This window comes from Lagenorhynchus albirostris, chromosome 2 (assembly GCF_949774975.1).
Source record: "Lagenorhynchus albirostris chromosome 2, mLagAlb1.1, whole genome shotgun sequence".
In the NCBI taxonomy this organism is placed as follows: Eukaryota; Metazoa; Chordata; class Mammalia; order Artiodactyla; family Delphinidae; genus Lagenorhynchus; species Lagenorhynchus albirostris.
This window is the reverse complement of record NC_083096.1, coordinates 35,092,357-35,112,232: the sequence shown is the minus strand read 5'-3', so window position 1 is coordinate 35,112,232 and position 19,876 is coordinate 35,092,357. Positions and strand designations below refer to the sequence as shown.

The following is a 19,876-nucleotide window of genomic DNA, read 5'->3' as shown; positions in this document are numbered from 1 at the left end:
GGAGGGGCGGCTGGGACACCCGTGGCACTGCCCTGCTGTGGGGAGTGGCTCCTTCTCGGCTCCCCTCTAACTGGAAGCCCCGCCTGTGCCTTCATCTTTGCTGGCTGGGCTGGTGCTGGGTGCTGGAGCCTCGCCACTGGCCCACACACGCCCTCTTGTCCCTGCGCTGCCTGCCTGCCCTGCTAACCCAGCCCACGCTGGTGCTCCGGGATTACTCTGTGATACTGAAACGTGTCTTAGCTGGTCATTGAGTAGCTCAGAGTCTTTCCACGTGTGTGTCTTCTCATTGTATCCTAAAGGCTCAGGGGCAGGGACATCTGGTTTCCTGTCTCCTAAATGGCCTGGTAAAGTGTGCTGTCCTCAGTGACTCCAAGACGAATGCTGCTGACATGAAGCTGCATCTGTGAGCACCTCCTGGCCTCACTGCTGGGGCTTCGGTTACTTGGGTAATTCTGGAAAGAGCTACAGGAGAGGCGGCATAGCTTAGGGGCTGGGAGCTCTGGCATTAGACTACTTGGGCCCAAGTTCTGGATCTGCCCCTTACTACTGTGTGACCCTTGAACCCCTTCAGTGCCTCAGTTTCCTCACTGTTAAATGGAAACCATATACACAGTTGACCCTTTAAACAATGCTGGAGCTAATCTGCATATAACGTACAGCGGGCCTTCGGTATCCTGCATCCGTGAATTCAAATAACCACAGACCGTGTACTACAGTAATATTTACTGTTGAAACCATCCAAATATAAGTGGCCCATGCAGTTCAGACCCGTGTTGTTCATGCGGCAACTGTAGATGATGTGAGGATTAAATGAGTCTATACACTTAGAACAGTGCCTGGCACACATCAAGGGCCAGGAACTGACTATTGCTATTGTACATTCTAACCATTTCCCAGCAGAACCCTAGCTCCTGCCCTTTCTCTGTTCTGTGAACAGAACCTTACACCTCCACGCACCGCAGTCAAGAACCCCACCTCACGTCACAATTCAACACCCATCTGCATTCCTCGAAACAGCCTTTATAATCCCAAGCCCAGGAGTTCTCCACCCATTCTCACAGCCAGATGCTGGGCCCTCTTTAGCAATTAGTCTCCACTGGAGGGGCAAGTCTCCCCATTTTACAGAAGGAGAAAGTGAGACCGAGAGCAGTGAGCATGCTTCCTGAGGTCACCGAGAGTGAAGGTTGAGGGCTTGGGTTGCCAGGCCCAGTGTTGGGCCCACTTGAGGGCCTGGGGCCCCCGCCCACTCCACCTGGGCTGTCTGAGAATGCTCAGACTACTGGGGTCACCAAACTGGGATCTTCACTTGCTTAGAGTTAAACTGGGAAAGTTAAACAAATGAGAAGTGTATTGATTCCTCCCCCCTCAACCTGCCATTCCCATGGCTGAAAGGCAGACAGGAGAAATCCATCAAAGCGGGCTCTCCCGCCTCCCCACATGGACCCCTCTGCCTCAGCCCCCCAGGGAGGCCCCACTTGAGGAAGGACCACACCAACACTTGCCAGCAGGTGCCAGGGACTGGTTGCTTAGTAACCCAGCCCTGCCTGCCCTCATCCTCCAAGGCAAATAGCTGAGCAATCTCCGATGGGGTGGATGGAAAGCTGTCCTTGCATTTTCTGCTCACTCAGTGAGATTTTTCTTTTCAGAGTCACTGGAAAAATCCATTGATTCCTCACCCAGAATCTCAGCAAGCTTCCCTTTCTCACAGTCCTGAGATCCGTTTTCACATACTTTGCCTAAAGTGCTGTGTGTGTCCTCCGGGAGCCCCCGCTGCCTCTTGGGGAAAGAAACTTTTTGAGGAAGAACCTCCAAGCTCCCTCCTCCTTTATCAAACACGCATTAAGTGCCTACCATGTGCTGGGGACACGATGATGAACAAGATCTGGTTCCTCTTCCAGAAAAGTACAGCCCATCAAAACGAGGGATAGGGGAGAAGGATACACCAGTGTTTTGGGAGCAGAAAGAAGGGAGCATCGAGTTGCAACCGGAAATGCTCTCTAAACACCCTGGACCCATCAGCTCCCGCATCCTCCTCGCTAACCCACACTTTCCCAGCCATGTGTGACTCCGGAGTTTAGGCCTGCCTACTGCCTCTCCACGTGTTCTGGCCAACGGAGGGCCCTGCCTCTCATACTCTCCGCGGCAATGCTGGTGCCCTGTGGTCCCAGCTCCCCTTGACGCCTGCATCACGGCACGGGGGACAGCCCAACACCACTCCTCACTCTGCGGAGAGCCAGGAGATGAGAAGGATACAGAGGGGCTCACGGACTGGAGGCTGATGAGGTGCTGGTGGCAGAGTATGGCGACCAGGTTTCCCAAGACCAGAACAGGGGAAAACGGCCTGGATTTTAGCATCAGGAAATTGGCTGAATGAGAAAAACAGCTTCCTGCGGCAGGTCACCAGATTAGAGCTGGGAGAGCTGAGCTTAGCTGGAGCCTTTCGGAACTTGACTCTCACCCGAGATGCCATGTGTGTGGTGGGAAGAGCATGTGTTTTGGGGTCGGGTGAGCGTGGGGTGGGGGCCTCGCCCTTGGCTAAGCCCCTCGCACATACTACCTCATTGAACATGCCACCCTTTCGGCTTGACAGCAATAGAAATTCTGCCAGTGTGGTCTGTTAGGCGGACACGCTCTGCTGCCGCCCTCCCCGATTTTTTTTTGCCTCGAACTGTAGCCTCATACACAGCAGGGATCCAATGGAGTCACATTGTCTAGCACCGTGGACAAGGCAGGACTGATGAATGGGTTGGAGGAGGATGGTGGTAATGAGCACAGCTTCCCTCCCTGCCTGTATCAGTTGTATGCAGGCCTGCTCGGAAACAGGGGAATGGCTGTAAAGACCCTTGGCAGTCCCCTCCAGCTCCAGGAGTCTCTGCTTTTCAGAGGTCAAGTCAATCTCCTCCAACCCTCTCAGTGGCTGCTGCAGCTCTGTCGCTGCCAGCCTGTCCCCAGCCCCTCCTAAGCTATGCCCCAGGCTCTCCGATTCTGGGAGCTGCTGCCAGGTCCTGATGAGAGTCACGTGGCTGCAGGGCAGATGCAGCGTGTCTTCCCCCTGGATGACCCTTTGCTCAGGGGCCCCCATCCAGACACTTCATGGGTGGGGAAGGGGGGCAACTAGGGTCTGTTACACAACGTGGCTGGGGCCATAGGTCTTGAAGTGTGGAGACTGCATTTTATCCATCTCTGTATCTCCCAGCACCCCAGTGCTCGGTGCTATAAGAAACTTAAGAACACAACATTTTGATTGAGCCCAGGCATTGTGGGGCCCTGGATGCTACATAACGAGCAGGAACGAAGTGTGGGCTTTGCTCTGGAAGCAAATGAGGGGCTCCGAAGGCTTCAGGACACCAGACCCATATGCCATCGAATGCAGGATATACAGAAGGAGAAGAAACAGGATGGAAACTGGTTGGGTGACCTCCTGGAGCATCTAGCGGTGAGGTAGGTGACAAGCCCCCAACATAGGGCAGGGTGGGGGACAGAAAGGAGAGACCGACATCTGCGACACTGTGGAGGCAGAAGCCACAGTGACAGACTGGATGGAAGGGATGAGCGGGGAGACCCCTGAGGTTTCAAAGGTAGGGAGGGGACTAGTAGGGTGGGGTAGAGACAGGGAGAGAAATCAGTCATGGGCAGAGCTACGAGTTGGTTCTGGACATACTAAATTTTAGGCATCTGAGGAGCATGGGAGACCTCCAATAGGCTATAGGAAATCTATACTAGGGACTTCCCTCGTGGTCCAGTGGTAAAGAATCCACCTTCCAATGCAGGGGATGCGGGTTCGATCCTTCATCGGGGAACTAAGATCCCACAGGCCAAGTGGCAACTAAGCCCGCACGCCACAACTACTGAGCTCGCGCGTCTCAACGAGAGGGCCTGAGGGTTGCAAACTACAGAGCCCACATGCTTTGGAACCCGCACGCCACAACTAGAGAGAGAAAAAAACCCAAAAAACCCACACGCCACAACTAGAGAGAAGCTCGAGTGCCGCAACGAAGATCCTGTGTGCTGCAGCAAAAGACCCCACGTGTCTCAATGACCTGAAGCAGACAAAAAAAAAAAAAAAGTATTCTAGAGCCAAGAAGAGAGGTGAGATGGGGGATGTAGGCTGGGGAGTGATAAGTAAAGCTGGGGTGGGGTGGGAGAAAAGAAGAGACAGGGACCAGGACAGCACCAAGGACAGAAGCCACAGGCTGAGGGAGGGAAACCTGAAGTTTTCTGCCACTACAGCTTCCTTCTTCCTCCCGGCCCTGAACTTAAGTGCTCCTGATTTTTGGCAAATTTATCTGGGCCTCTTATCCGCAGAGAATATGCCATGCCAGGACCGGGATGCTACTTTACGGGTAGATTGAGCCATCCAGAAGAGGAGACCGAGGCCCTGAATGAAGACAGGTCTGGGTCCTCCACACAGGAGGATCCCCAAGCTGGAAAGCACACAGGTGTGTGTTACCTGGCAAGTCAAGAGCAGCAGAGGGATGGGAACACAGGCTGCTGGGCACCCAGGCTGGGCCCGACGATGCCTCCCTTTCAAGCTCATGGGGTGGAAGCTGGATCCAGAGTCCAACCTGATGGTGTAAACTAAGAGCTAGGATTCAAGGTTGATACCAGTGTAAAATCTTCCTTTCTCCCTAAACTGCGTGGGTGAATGGCTGTTGCATGCGCCCTGAGCTATAACTGGAATTGCTTTAGAGGGAAAAGCCAGCTGAGTCAGGATAAACAGTCTAAACTTGTGAAGAGAGAGGGGTGGGTGGGAGGGGAGGAGTCTGGAACACAAAGGTGAGGATGTCTTGGGTAAGTCCCAGGTGGTCCTGGAGAGGGGGCTCATGTAGCCATTCAGGCCCCCTTCCTGACCCCACCCTAGGGAAGTCCTTACAATTTAGAGAACTTGGTAGTCAGGATCTATCCCTGCCAGTCCCATGAGAAACTGGTAAGAAGGCTCTGCTCCCATGCAAAGTGGTGAGGGACTCTCAGATAAAGAAGAAGGACAGGCTCGTATCGCACTCGCTAAAAGGACCAGATGAAGCGCCTGGGTCTGGAGGGTTGAAGTGTCTTGGCCACAGCCCCTCAGTTAAGAGCTGGAGCTGAGATGAGAAGCCAGGACTTTGCTTACAGTTCTGCTTCCGTTACATCACGCATCGGTCATGATCACCAAGGGCCGTCCCCTCAACATCCCTGCTAGCACATTGTGGTGAGAGTAATGGGGACCGCTCTGAGCAGGGACCCAGGGGCTCTGAGTCCTTGGTCTGTCTCTCCTTAGCTGTGTGACCAGGGACAAAACCCTTTACCTTCTGGCCTTCCAGCCTAGGAGGCTCTCTGGAATCTGTGATAAATGCTTGTCTTGAATTCCAATTGAAGTCATCAATTACCAAACATTTCCTAAACTGGTGGTTCCCAGACTTCAGTATATATGAGAATCACCAGGGGGAAGTATTAAAAAAGCAGATTTGAGGGTCCTACCTCCGAAGATTCAGGAGCCAAGAAGTCTAGAGTGGACCCTTGACACTCCATTTTCAAAGAGTGATCCAAAGAGAGATTCTGAGGTCAGTAGCCAGGGCAAACCTTGTAAGCACCACTGAAGGCTTCAGATGCTACGGAGGAACCGGGGCAGTGCTGAGTAAGGAAAAGCATCTGTCCTCAAAAAGTTCCCAGTGTAGTTGAGGGAGACAGGACACACACACCCCCATCCCAGGAAGAGCACATCCTTGGTGACAGATGGAGAGGTACAAGGTCAAAGAGACAGAGGTTACGGCCCTTCACCAAAAAAAGCAGAGCAGAGCTTCCAGCGGTGGTTGGGCAGAGAGGTAGGAGGAGGATGTGCGGCAGAGACAGCTAAGTGTTTACCACATCCAGCTTCCTCGTCTGCCTGGGCTCACAGCTGTACTTCATTTCCCAACCTCCCTGTGGTTAGATGTGGCCACGTGACTGAGTTCTGGCCAATAGCACGTGGGCGTAAAACACACACACCATTTCCGGGCCTGGCCCACAAAACCTTCCATGTGTTACCCTGAGCCCCACCTGCCAGTGTAACTTTACTTAAAGAGGGAAATAAACTTCTATTATATCCAATGACTGAAAATAACGGGGGCTGTTTGTTAAAACAGTTGGTCCACCCTGATTATACAGGATGCAAGAGAGACGATGCAGCAACTGAACTCAACCAGCATTTAGTCAGCGCCTGCTTCAGTAACCAGTACTTGGTGCTGCCTTGCGCCCGAAGGGGATGCGAGCTCTGATCTTACAGGGTTTACCATCTTCACGGAGAAAAGGAACACTGGGAAGGGCCAGAGAAGCAACGAGAAGTAAATTCCACAGGAGGGGAATACAGGTTCCAGCCCCAAAGGGAGGCTATTGCGTGGCTGCGCTAGCGTGAAGCATCTTTCGAGGTGAGTCTCGAGCTGGGCAGGCTTCTGAGACAGCACATAGAAAAGCAGTTATATGGTCCAACGGTTCTGAAGATTTAATTTTTATTGCTCAAATTTGGAACCTACTTATTTTTAGTATTATTTTCTCTCATGCCAAGAAGGTCAGGGGCAGGTGCTGAGCCCGAGACCTGGGTGTTCCTGCTGCTGGCAGAGAGATGGGGATTTCCCTGACGGGTCCCAGGGCTGTCAGGCTTGGATGACGTCCCTGGAGCCACAGAGGCCCAAGAAGAGATGGGGCAAGTGCAGGGACGGAACCAGGAGTGGCTTCGGACAGTGACCTCTGAGACACCGCCCCCCACGCCTCCCTCTTTGCGTCTTCCTTGAATTTTTCAAGAATCAATGGTGTCAGTGTAGACCAGGGAGGGCCTGGGTATGGGGGGTGGGGTGGGGGGTGGCATAGGAAAGTATTCCAGCTGTGCTTAAGTATAATATTTAACCACAGATGGAGCCAAACTTGCACCTCCATATCCACAAAGAAAACACGCATGATGAAGATACAGCAAGCAGTGTTCTAGGATAGACACGAAGAAGAACTTGTAAAGTTGTAAGATTCAGGGACTGATGAGAGGGACCCCTGCTAGTGTCAAGTGTAGAGTGAATGTTTCTTGGGCCGCTGTGCCTGAGGAACGGAGGGACGGTGAGGGCCTTATGCAGTGGAGGGATGTAAGGACTCAGCAGCTCTTTCCTAGCCCGAGGTTGTTTGGGTCTTTCCATTTTGTAGAAGGCTCTGAGAGGACAAGGACTGCAGGTCACCCCTGTCACACACGGAGTGAAGAAGACCGAGAAGAGCTCTTAACAAGGTTTCTAAGAGGGGGCTAGTCCTGGCGCCGCCCAGCCCGGTATTTGGCCTGGTGAAGTCCTCGCGCCTCTCTGGCCGCAGCCTCTCCATCTGTAAAGTGAGGTGCCAGATCCGGGTCCTTCCAGCTCTGACGTGCTGCAAGCAGCGGGCTTTCTGTGTCCCCAGAGCGTTCACCCCGATGCTCTGGATGGCTCCTGGGGTCCCGCAGCCCGTGGAACATGCAGAGAGAGCTCAGAGGGCCCGTGTCCCTGCTCAGGGGGACTAAACTGCCACCCTCTGCAGGCATTTGGGGAACCGATGGGAGTGGAAGTTGGCCTCACTTCCAGAGTCAGATCCCAGACAGGAACAAAGGAGCAGCTGGCAGGGATGCCCAGAGGTCCCAGTCACCAGACCCACACGTCACCAAAACCTGCCCTTTGTGGGACTAAAACAGAAAAACCTCTGGGCTGGGAGATGAGAGATGTAGGTTCTAACCCTGGGTCCGTCATGAACTTTCTGTGTGACCTCGAATGACCCCCCCACCCCGACCCAACTCCAGTGTCTTGGACTGAGTGACCGTGTGTGCACTTTCCTGAGAGCAGCTTGGGCTGCATCTCTGAGCACACAGGTTGGGCTTCCCCCAAGCCACCAAGAGCCCCATTTGGACACGTGACCCCGGGTGAGCAATCTAATCGTGCCCAGCAGCCAAGGGGGAAGTCCCCGGAGGGCCCCACCTCAGCCCCCTGAAGCGAAGACTGAAAACTGGGTCTCTCTGCCCCTCTCAGAGAAGGCCCTAGGCCCCAGGAAGCAGCTGTTTTCTGAAAGGAGAGAACAAGCTGGGGCCCAGGGCCTAGGCCCACTTCCTCTGCTGCTGCCTCTCTTCAGGGCCTCCTCTCTGTGAATGAGGACCCTTCCCCACCCTCCCACATCCTGCCCAAGGGGCTGGTGAGAGGCCTCCTGGGCTCCTCGGAGGCCGGGCCAGGGAAGGCTCCTAGAACAGCAGGAGGCTCCCCGCAGCTCTGCGCCAGCCAGGGGCGCGCAGGCAGCAGATACAGGTTGTTCTGACAAGGCTAATTATAGAAGCCGGCTTGGCCTTTCCTGAATGCGGCCCTCAGTCTCTCGGCGACCGGGAAGCACATAAACGCCTTTCCTTGGAGACAGGAAGGAGAAATTCTCCTAGGAGCTCATATGCGATCTCTCTTTGGGTAGGAAAAAAGCAATGTTAGGGGTCAGAATGGGGTCAGGAGATGGCAGATCTCTCTGAAACCCTTTCCAGAAGTGGCTGCAAGGGAGAAGAGAGAGCTAAAATGTTATTAAAGGCGGGAAAACACCCAGACGGACCAGAGACTGAAATATGTGGATGAAGCTCGCCAGCTCCTGAGTCAGCCACACGCACTCCGTCACAGCCGGGGGCCGCCCCAGTGCGTGCTCCCCGATGAGAGGCAGCCCTGCACCCCCGGAGAAGGCTGTGCGCATGGCAAGTCTGGTGCTGAGAAAAACAGTCCCCGACAGCAGTTCTGAACCTCCGTCAAGACTCTTCTCACACTGCAGCCAGGCAGAGGCCGGGGATAAGAGGGGCCATGGCCACCTCTCTGTCCTTTGAAGCATTTATCCTTATCACCCTGTGTGGGGTTCAACAAAACCCGTTTCTTAGAAGGGATTCTCGCCCTCTGAGGGCTTATAGACTTGGGCAAAATGAAGTAGGGGGCTATGCAGAGGCCTCAAGACATGCAATGAATTCAAGAACCAGACAAAGTAGCGTTGATGTGTGTGCCAAACCGAAGGTGTATCTTCAGGAGTGATGCTTGCAGGGGGATCTGGGGGGACAGTGAAGAGAGGAGGCTCTCTGGACCAAGGAACAAGTCACCTCTCCCACTGCCACCCCACCCCAGCATATCTTATTGACAAATATCTCTGTTTCTCCCAAGAAATATCTGAAACAGATACCTTTTTCATTTGCCAACCGAAAGAAACCTCAGCTTTGCAGTGCCCCTTCCTCTACCCAATCATGCAAAAAACCCAGCTTCTGGGACCGAGCGCTTACAGCCTGGCGGGCAGTGAGGGCAGCAGCTAAACTTTGTTCTAAAAACAGGAACCATTTCCTTCCCAGGCAGCAGCAAAACTCTCTAGAGCAATGGTTCTCAACCTCAGTTGCATCTCAGAAGTACCTGGGGAGCTTTTCAAAATCTCCATACCCAGGCTTCACTCCAGACCAAGGAAATCAGACTCCCCTGCTGTGGGACCCAAGTATCCACATTTTCTAAGGCTCTGCAGGTAATTCCAGTGTGCAGCTAAGGTGCAGAACCACTGGTCTAAATAAAGACCCCAGAGAGCTGGAGTGCCCTTATGTGTATGTGTATGCGTGGGGGTGGGGTGGGAGGGGGTCTTCACAATGAGGCAGGAACTCCAAGAGAGAGCTGGACACCTCACTCTGCAGCCATGCTTTCTGCATGAGGCCTCCTTACCCCAGCCCCCAGTCCTTGAGAACAAGTGCAGCTTCTCGAAGGGGTGCCCCAGAACACAGGTGCTGGTTCCAGAGCCTGTTTTAGTTGATCCTTCAAACACTAAAATCAAAACCTCTCTTCTGATTCTTGGGCGTCCTCTCGCAATTGAAAAGTCCAGGGCATTTATTTGAAGGTCAGACCCCAGCCAATGCGGGCCCTACGGGCAACATGAATTATTAACCACGGAGGCCCCAGAGTCAGGCCTGGGGAAGTTTTTGGTTAGTTCTACTCAGTGTGGGACTGCTAAATTAATGATGAGCCTGCACACACCTGTGAAAGTTAACCGCTCACTTCAGTCTACAAACAGGCCCTTTGAGGCAAGGACCTGGCCTGGAGCCCTCTCAGCTAAATAACAAAACAAATAAATAAACGGAGCTCTACCACCACTCCCACCAAGTATGTGGCAGATACGCAGCCCGCACTGGGAGGGCGAGGCCAGGGGACTCAGGCAAGCTGGGTGTCTAGCACATACAGCCCCATTAGGGAACACATGCAAACTCCTTTAGGCTATCCCCAACTAACCCAGGAAGTCAAAATGGTAGTAGGACAGTGACCTAGGAGGGAAGTTTTAGTTTGCTTCTAAAAACACCCTAGACTTCTGCAAAGTTGCGGGACTGTGTTTTAAGATGGTTTCTGGCCATTTGCAATACGGAAGTCTCAACCTGTTAATGATTACCTTAATGAGGGACTGGGTGCCACCCATTTGCCATCGAGAGATTCAAAGCTCGCATTTGGGGGAAGGTCACCCTCCCAGGCACAGGCGAGCATGTCCCCGAACCACCAGCCAAGCGCTGTCCCCAAATCCTAGAGAGCCATTTTGAAAAGGTCCAGGGACAAGAAATGCCGAAAGGAGCATTTGCCGGTGGCCCCCAAAGGGCTCCAGATCCAACCCGTGGTCTCCTCGGCCAACAAGTTCAAGAGGGTGCGCAGGGCAACTGCCCACCCACGCCCGTAAGACATGACTGCCTGTTTGCCAGGTGCAAGATTTCCCTTCTAGACCACAGAGGTTATTTCCCCACAATGAAAGTCTCTCGTATTATTAAGTTTACCTTCCAAGGATGTTTGCTCTGCACATTCCTGAAAAAGGTGGTCTTGGCAGTGAAGAAGCAATCCTCCAGTTCCTCCTCCAGGCTGCAGTACCCACTGCTCATGCTGCTGTCCACTGTCATCTAGCCCGGAGCTCCGGCCGGAGGCAGCGGGCGCATCTGATGGGGCCAGGCTCTCGGGATGCGGCGGAGGGAGGTGGGGATCCCTCCCCAGGCGGCCGCGGCGTGAGCTTCTAGCCCCGCCGGGGAGCGAGTCCGTTATCGGGCCGGGCAGACCCGGAGCCGGCTGCCTCGGTTTTTTACACTGGGGCCCGAGTGGCTCGGGCGGCGGGGTAACCTGTTCCCCAGCGGCTGCCAGCACGGGGGTCGGACCTGGACCCCGCTGCGCTCACCTCGCTCTCCAACTCACTAGTCATCTGCGGTTTCAGCCCCTCCTCGCCGGCTCCCCCCTCCGCCCCGTGCGCCGAGCGCCAACTCGACACCTCCCCCGCCTCCCGCGCCTTTCCTGCCCCTCTCTCTCACTGCACGCAGAGGAGTTCGGAAGCCACTTCCTCTCGCAAGGTTCCTCAAAGCCGCTGGCTGTCGCGGCGCCCCTCCCCCTCCTCCCGCCCCAGGCCTGCGCCTCCCCACCCTGCCCCTGGACCACTTTGGCAAGTGGACCTAGGGCATCACGAGTCAGATTAGGGATGCAGGGCAGGAACAGACTAGGATGGACCCGAGGGAGAAAATTCCCTCTCTCCTTTCTTCATCCTTCTGGAAGCAGCTCATTCTCATCGCCCAGGATGGCTCAGGTTCAGAAGTAGCACGTGCTCTAAGGTCGACAGTGTCCCTCCTCCCTTCCCCCCATCCATGCCGCACCTCAACCCTCTCATTCCCCATTCACTGGGTGAAGGAACCAGGTCAATCAGAGTGGTTAGAGAAGTGACTGCATTAGAAGAAAATCAATATTGGGCCTGTCTGGAGAAGCAGCAATATTTTAACTCGGAAATGCCAGAAGAAACGGCAGGGGCCCCCCAAAGCATATGCAAATCATATGCAAAGTTATGGCAAACTGCAGAGCAAGCAGGCCCTTCCACCCACACAGGGAACTTGGCCTTCAGGAAGCCTCAGGTTGATAAAGGAGCCTGCAGACACCACCCAGGTTATTGGTCCATCTTCCTGGTGGTCTGGCCAAGAGGGGTCTTTGCTAGATCTTGTGATTCCCATCAAGGACAGCTCCATTACATTTCTCCATCAGACTGGATGAAGGAACACCTCCCTTGACGGGCTGAATCCTTCAGATCCTTCATCCACAGTAGTTACAGCCTATGCCTGGTGATTTACATGCAGTCTGTCACTTAACTTTCCCAACAGCCTTGAGATAGACACGCGTAGGACGCGTGTTCCTACGCGTGTTCTGGGACTCAGAACCAGGTGTGTGCAATTCTAGGGCCTGTGCTTCTAGCCACTGTGATGTACAGTCTCTCAGCAGGGATGGCACTGATTTGGTGTGCGTGCTGACATCTTTCAACAGAGTGGGGCTTGAAGTCTCAGGAAAAAAAAACAAGCCTTCAGAGCCTGGCAATGCCAGGGGCACCATGCTTGTGGAGTCTGATGGCCTGGGGACCCCAGAGGGACCCTGGGAGCACCCCAGGGAGTGGCTGACAGGGGTTATCAGGACTTTCTCCAAGTCTGTGTCTCCTGTAGTTCTGAAACAATCCAGTCCTGGGGCACAAGCTGGGTGGAGGGCTAGACTCACCCCCAGACTGCAAGCTGCCAACTCCATTTTAAGCTCTGGCTACTTTTGTGAGGAACCCTCTTCCTCCCCCATCTTAGTCAAATCTGTCAGATCTCAGGATGGTTTCAAACTGCAGCCCAATTTGGCTCCATCCTCCCACACAGTCTTTTTTTCCAGAAGCCAGTGAGTGCCTGGCAGGCACGAACACGAGCTAGCTGAGAGCCAGCGCCCCAGCCGGCTGACCAGCCTCAGCTCCGGAGAATGGTCAATACTGGTAGCTAGGAGATACCTTGGCAGGGAGATAAGTGGAGGTAAACGGCTGGGGGTGGGGGCTGAGGTGAGCTACGGGGTGTTTCCAGGGAAGAACTCACATTACTGGGGTTGGAAGTAGGTTTTGGCTTTGTCTAGAGCAATCTTTTCTTCAAATGAATATTTTAAAGGCTGGTTTTTTTTGGGGGGGGTTACCCCAGAAACTGTGGTCCAGGCAAAGGTTTTGGCCTCAGCAGCACCCCAAGGCCAATGCCAGAATGATGAATGCTGCAGGGAGGGGGGACCTGCGTGACCCTTGGGCCATCAGTAACAGCCTACCTGCTTTGTTCAGCCAGGGAAGGAACGCACGTTTCTTTATAAAAGGACCTCCTTGCTCACTGGGAATCCAATATTTAAAGAAAAAGCAGGCCCCAGATTCTCTGGCCACACTGTGTCCTTGGAGCCACACAGTGACCTCTGCAGAGCAGCTACAGTGCTACGCATTTTAAATGTACAATCTTAAAATACAGCTAATAGCAAGCATTGTGAGCCGCAAGCCAAAACACCCCAGGAGTCAGCGTGAGTCTCTCCTTGTGAGCAGCACACGAGATGCCAGACCTACTTAAGGAAAGGTCTAAGTGACACTGCATTCTTTTAGGGTGCCGCTCCCTGCCAGTCCAAATATTATGAAAATTGACATCTGAATAGAGCTTTTCAAAGCCCTTTTACCTCATCACCTAGGTTGCTCTACAAGCTTGAGAGCAGATTTTACCCCCATTTTACAGATGAGGAAACTGAGGGAAGCAGCCTGTTCCATCACAGCTCATTACATACTCTCAAAGCCTAGTGAGTGTCTCTGTCTCTACCCCCACTCCACCTGTCGTGAGTCTAGGCTTGGAAGGAAGCCACGTGTAAGACACCGGCAAAAGGGAGACTGTGCTGGTGAGGACCCTGGGATGCTTCTGAACCCGGCAAAGATCACATATGATACAATAAGTTGGCCAGCCTCCAGGAGGAAAAATCCAGATAGAAGCTCCACAGTCCCAAAAGGAGGAAGACTGGATTCTTTTCAGTGTCCAGTGACTCTGTCTGTACCTCTTCCCCATGAATAATCAGCAGTAGTGGTAACCTGATCAGGGAAGGACGGAAGGTGGCAGAAGAGCCTGGGCAACAGCCTTTCAAGGCTCTGGAAGTGAACACACAAGGACAGGAACTGGCTCTTCTTGTCCCTGGTCCCAGGAAGAGGAGTCTTGACCTGAAGATGCAGCATCCGGAGCCGCAAAGCCATGACATCATGGTTGCGGGGTGGGTTTCAGAAAGCCCCACTGAAATGGTAGATGGGCGACTTCCCTGTCTCAGAGCGTCAGATGATGAAAGACATTATTTTAAGCTGTCTTCCTCTCTCAAATGCCATCCTGACACGTAGCCAGATCCCCTTGTTAAATCCACCCTGTGGGTCTGTGTTCCAGAAAAGCTGTGGTACAAAAATGGAAGCCGGGAGCTGGTATTCTAGGCCCAGCTCCAACTCTAGCTTGCTGTGGGATCGTGAGCAACTTTGGACCTCAGGTCTCCTCATCTGAGCAACCGAGGAGTCCAGATATCAGATTGGGGGCCTCATGACCGACCCACATATTCAGAGGCTAAAAATGGGGTGAGGGGCCCACCCTTCCCTGAAAGCTGTTTTGAAATCATCATTAGCCGCCTTGTGCAGGCGCTGTCCCAGTAACTCTATGTGCTTCATCTCATTTAATCCCTACAGCATACCCACGAGGAAGCTACAGTTATTATCTCTGTTTTACAGAATGGAAGAGGAGGTTCTGGCAGGTTAAGTAACTTGCACATAGTCAGACATGCTAGCTCATGGTGGAGCTGAATCAGCCCGGCTGGTCTGACTCCAGACCCCAAGCTGCAGAAGGTTCTGCAGAGTATGAAGCATCTATCCTGGCTGCTCTCAGAACAGCCATACTGCCTGAAATCGCAGTCCGACACAAACAAGTCAGGAGCTACTTTCTCAGTCTTCCTACGACCCTGTCTTCCCTTTGGCTCATTGGGGGTTTCCAGAGTTCAGCCGTTGACTGTTTTCTCCACCCCCCTCCATGTGCCCGTGCTCTCCCTGGAAGCTTAGTCTCACCTAGGCCAATGGTATCAACTGTACTTTATACACACATGTCTCATAATTCTCTCTCTTCCAGGTAGCTCCAGATGAATACCTGTAGCAGCTCGCAGGGTACCCAACTCTCCCCGCTAGAGCCTCACTCTCAACAGGTCCAAATTGAGCTGACATTCCCTGCCTCGCCCTCCACCTGCTCCCCCTCCTTTAGAATTTCCTATCTTTTTTTTTTTTTTTTGTGGTACGCGGGTCTCTCACTGTTGTGGCCTCTCCCGTTGCGGAGCACAGGCTCCGGACGCGCAGGCTCAGCGGTCACGGCTCACGGGCCCAGCCGCTCCGCGGCACGTGGGATCTTCCCGGACCGGGGCACGAACCCGTGTCCCCTTCATCGGCAGGCGGACTCTCAACCACTCAACCACTGCGCCACCAGGGAAGCCCTAGAATTTCCTATCTTGATGAGTGCCACCAACATAGATTATTGCAAAGCCTTCCCGTAGTTTCCCTTGTTCCCATCTCTGCCTCCTCCAAACTCCTCACTGCCTTGTTGCCAAAGTTACCCTTCTAGACCAAGATCTGATCAGTGTTGTTCTATCATAAAACCTTTCCATTCAGATGTCAACTAATAATTATTGAATAAGTACTGAGTTTCATGACCTAGTATCAAGCTTATTCATTTATTCAACAAATAATTACTAAGCACCTTCTACATGGCAGGCACTAGACTGGATGTTCTGAAGAAGACATAGTTCCTGCCTTCTCATAACGGCCAGTGCAGTGGAACGACGTGAAATTAGACATTATATTGGAGTTACCGAGCTCTCACACACTTCATTCTCTCTCTTAATCCTTACAACCCCGCAAGAATGTATTTTACAGATGAGTAAGCTGAGGCTCAGGGTGGCTCATTTTGCCCAAAGTCAAAGAGCTAGTAAATGGTGGAATCAGATTTCAAACCCAGGGCCTTCTGTGTCTGACAATTTTTCATCACAGTTGTCCCTCCTCCAGTGACGCCCCAGTGCCTACAACGATATCCTGAACTCCAGAGTGGGTCCTTCAAGGTCTTTCACAGCATGTGCCCAGCCAACAGGTCATACCCATCTCCAGCCACAATCACGCATCCCTCCTTACAGCCGCGCACATTTGATTCACGTTCCCAGCAGCCGCCCTGCCCTCTTGTGGTCTCGCTGTTTCCTCTGCCTGTCAAAATCCTCCTGTGTCCTCCCACTTCCTGACACACGTTCACCAACCACGACGACACCTCCTCCACCTTGCCTCTCAGAAGCAGCCTTTTTCAGATGTCCTCTCTGGGGCGAATCTTAAGAATGCCACCCTCCATCCTGAGAGCAGCATTTGACAGCATTAAACCGCTGTGCACAGCACAGAGCTCAATTTCCCCCCAGGTGACTTCTTGTTGTAAGAGGTACATGGCTGCACACGACTTAGGCTGACTCACAGGAGAGTCACTTTCTCGGGGCTTCTAGCCCACTCCACACTTCTCTCACTTGGCTGCAAGGCTGACAGCTTCGATAAAGCCCTGACACTTACAAACACCGAAGGCAGTTAAGTCAGCCCATACCAAGAAGCAGAAGTCCTGAAGAGCTCATGCTGGGTCTGAGTCAGGCACCGGGAGTCTGCCATCTAATTGCCCTCCTTTAGGGAAACTAGAGCATCATAAAAGATGTTTCTGATCAACAACCCCATCCCTCACGTGGCCCTCTTCAGTCCTCCAGTAGCCAGGGCAATGTGGTCACAGGCGTGAGACATGTGAATAACTCTTGCACTACTACACATAGAAAGAGAGTCTTGTTGCCTCCTTAGAGCCTCAGGACAACCTGGCCAGCCAGAGGTCATCTCAGACACCTACTGATGCTAGGACAGAAGGAGTGGGTGGGGCTGTGAGGAGCATGGAGAAATGTCTCCAGTGCTTAAGGATTTCTCGAGAAATAAGTACTAGAGCTCTGTCCCTCCTTGGAGCCAGGATATCAAGTACCTTCTGGTGGGAAGCCGTTCCCCTCTGTCTGATCAGAACTGCGCTCCCCTGGGTTGGCCTGGGCTGGCCTGGGCTGCTGAGAGAGGCCTTAGGGCAGCTCCCGTTAGAGGCAGCTGTTCAGTGGAGTCGAATCACTGACAGCTATGGCCAGCACTCCTGGCTTCTAGAGCGTGGAGGGAAATCTGTGGATGGGGGAGCAACTGTCCCAGATATAGCCAGAATGGAGCAGAGCAGCTGGGACCAGCTCCTTCCTTTGGCCCCTGAGGATGGGCTGGCAAAAAATGAGATAAAATGGAATCATAAAATGTATCTGATTAATCCAAAAGAAGGAAGAAAAGAAAAAGGAAGCAAAGAACAGATTCGACAAATAGAAAACAAACAGCACGATGAGAGACTTAAAATCTCATTATATCAATAATCACATTAAATGCAAATGAGCTAAATAACCCAATTAAAGGGCAGAGATGATCCAATTGGATTAAGAAAAACAAGATTCAACTATGTGCTGTCTGTAAGAAATGCCCTTTAAATATAAAGACACAAATAGCCTAAAAGTAAAAAAATGGATAAAGAAATATCACGCTAATGGTAATCAAAAGAAAGCTGGAGTGGCTATATTAACATCAGACAAAGTAGATTTCAGAACAAAGAACATTACCGGGGATAAAGAAGGTTATTTCATAATGATAAAGTGTCAATTAATCAAGAGAATGTAATTATGTTAAATGTTTATGCACTGAATAATGGAGCTTCAAAATACAAGATAGAACTTTAAGGAGAAATTGGCAAATCCACAATTATATTTGGGATTTCAACACCCCTCTCTCAATAATTGAAAAAACAAGCAGACAGAACACATGGTATGCCTCAACAAATGTTAGCTACTGTTGTTATCAGTCACAATTCAGTTTGATAAACCTTTATCAAGCATTTCAGAGGAGACCCGGGACCAGAATTCCCAGAGAGGTGTGCAGGTATCAATCAAGAGTGTTACCTAGGCGTCATTATCAGAATCCGTGTGCAGAGGAGAAAAGGTTGTGAATTTATAGGCACAAAGAAATGATAAATCAGACTAGAAGTGTATCATGGTGAAAGGAAGAAATGGCAAACCAGGATAGAAGCCTTTGAGTGCTAAATAGAAGACATCTTGTAATGCTTTATTGGTTTTTGTGACTTTAAAGCATTTAGCTTAACAGTAATGATATTATTATATTGTTTTAAGATGAAAAATCTTTGCTACAATTCATAATATTAGGAGTGAAGGTAAGTAAGCTTCTTCACGCAGGCCACATGATAAGCTCAATTCTTTCTGCAGACAGCGTGACAGAGAAGGGACGCGAAAGGATTGAGTGACCCTCTCAAAGGCAAAAAAAAAAAAAAAAAAAAGAGCATTCCTTAGGAAGCCCCAGCCTCTCTGCAGAGATAGACCTGGTTCCCCAGGTTCTCCCCTCCCGGCTCCCTGGCTCCCCCGTGTGGTAGTTCTGGGTTTAGCCCGTGACGTTGGGAGGAGGGCCGGGGCAGGACCGGTCACAGTCACTTCCTCCTTTGGAGGGTTCTGGAAAAGCAGAGCTCCCAGTAGGGTGACACTGGTGTGGCTGCGGAGGGAGCACAGGGCTGGAAGCCAGGAAACTCGGCTCTGCACTCCAGCTGAGTCACTGCTCAGTGGCTGCAGGGGCTGAGGGAGGGGATTCCAGCGGGGGCCCTGCTAAGGAATGACAGCGGTGGGCTAGGGGTAGAGGTGGGGTGCATAGGCAGAAAGGCAGCAGCGACCTGACCTGTGGGGCTGAAACACCAGCAGGCCGGGCTGACCCACCCTGGAAGCCGTCTGTCCCTGTGGTGAATGGGGACAGGGTCTTGAGTCTTTTTATCAACAGAGTAGAGCAATAACTCAGGCCGCAGAAGAGAGGATAATCGTTAAGTCTTGTAGCAACAAGTACCCGCCAAACCACAAAGCTGTAGCGTCCTGGCTTTATATCCAGGAGAGTAATCCATCTTTCTGGTATTGTGGAGAGTAGGCAGAGCCAGACCATGAAGGGTTTTGTGTGCTAATCCAGATTTAGACTGATTTTGAGGGTAACAGGAAGCTGCTGAGGGTTTCCATCACAGGGTGACATGATTAAAAATAATCCAGTAAGGCTGTTGGAAGCACCAGAGTCGGCCCTGGAATGTCACCCAGTGATACTGCCATGCTTTCACATACATCTTCTCACCGGAGCCACACAACCAGCATTTCTCAGAGGAGAAACCTGAGGCTCAGAGAAACTAAGAGGCTTGTTCCCAGTCACATGCCAAGATCGTCATCTACACAAACTGAATTAGAGCCTAGCTCTCCTGTCACTCAGGCCAGGGTTCTTTCTTTTCTTTAAGAAAATATGTATTGCCTTTTAGAAATGTTACACTAGAAACACATGACAGCATCTGGTTATTCAAACAGCCCCGAAGCAAACAGCAAAAGTCGAGAGTTCTCTCATTCTACCCATCACCTCCCACCCCCTCCCAAAGTGAAATCCCTTCGAACAGCTGTCTGGGAGCCCTCCAGGCCCTCACTCTGCATTTAGACACGCACGCATACACACATACACACATATGTACAAAGTACAAATGGGCTTGTCCTGCATGTACCACTGGGTGACTTGTCTCTGTTGGCACTATTCCTTGTCAGTACATACAGATCCATCCCTCCTTTGTAAAGCACCTTGGCCTTAGTGCTGGTGGCTGGAACTTCTGTCCCGGCACCCCCGCGGCTCTCACCACTGCTCACGGTGCCCCTTAGGAAGGGGCTGGACCCAGTGCCCTGGTAGTCAGGGCACCAGATGACCAGAGCGCAGCCTCTGTAGGCAGCATTTCCCACTGAGGGCACCTGAAAAGATTTTAGAACGATGCCTGGCTCCATAACTATGTGTGGAAGGAATCTGAGACAGTCCTTAGGCATACTGTGTTGTTTTTTTGTTTTTTTTTTTTGTTTTTTTTTTTTTTGCGGTACGCGGGCCTCTCACTGTTGTGGCCTCTCCCGTTGCAGAGCACAGGCTCCGGACGCGCAGGCTCAGCGGCTATGGCTCA

The 19,876-nt window shown here is 52.2% G+C and overlaps 1 protein-coding gene across 2 annotated transcripts in view; it reads right to left on the bottom strand.

The window, feature by feature from the left end:
* RASSF5 (Ras association domain family member 5) overlaps window positions 1–19,876 on the bottom strand; it is a 72,994-nt gene that overhangs the window by 18,366 nt on the left and 34,752 nt on the right. The window contains exon 1 of one of the 2 annotated variants that reach the window (XM_060130040.1): window positions 10,754–10,951. The exons of the other annotated variant lie outside the window; for it this stretch is intronic. Coding sequence (XP_059986023.1) covers window positions 10,754–10,873 — 120 coding nt within the window. The 5' untranslated portion in view covers window positions 10,874–10,951. Of the gene's footprint in view, window positions 1–10,753; window positions 10,952–19,876 lie in introns of those variants that run through there. 2 annotated transcript variants of the gene reach the window in all.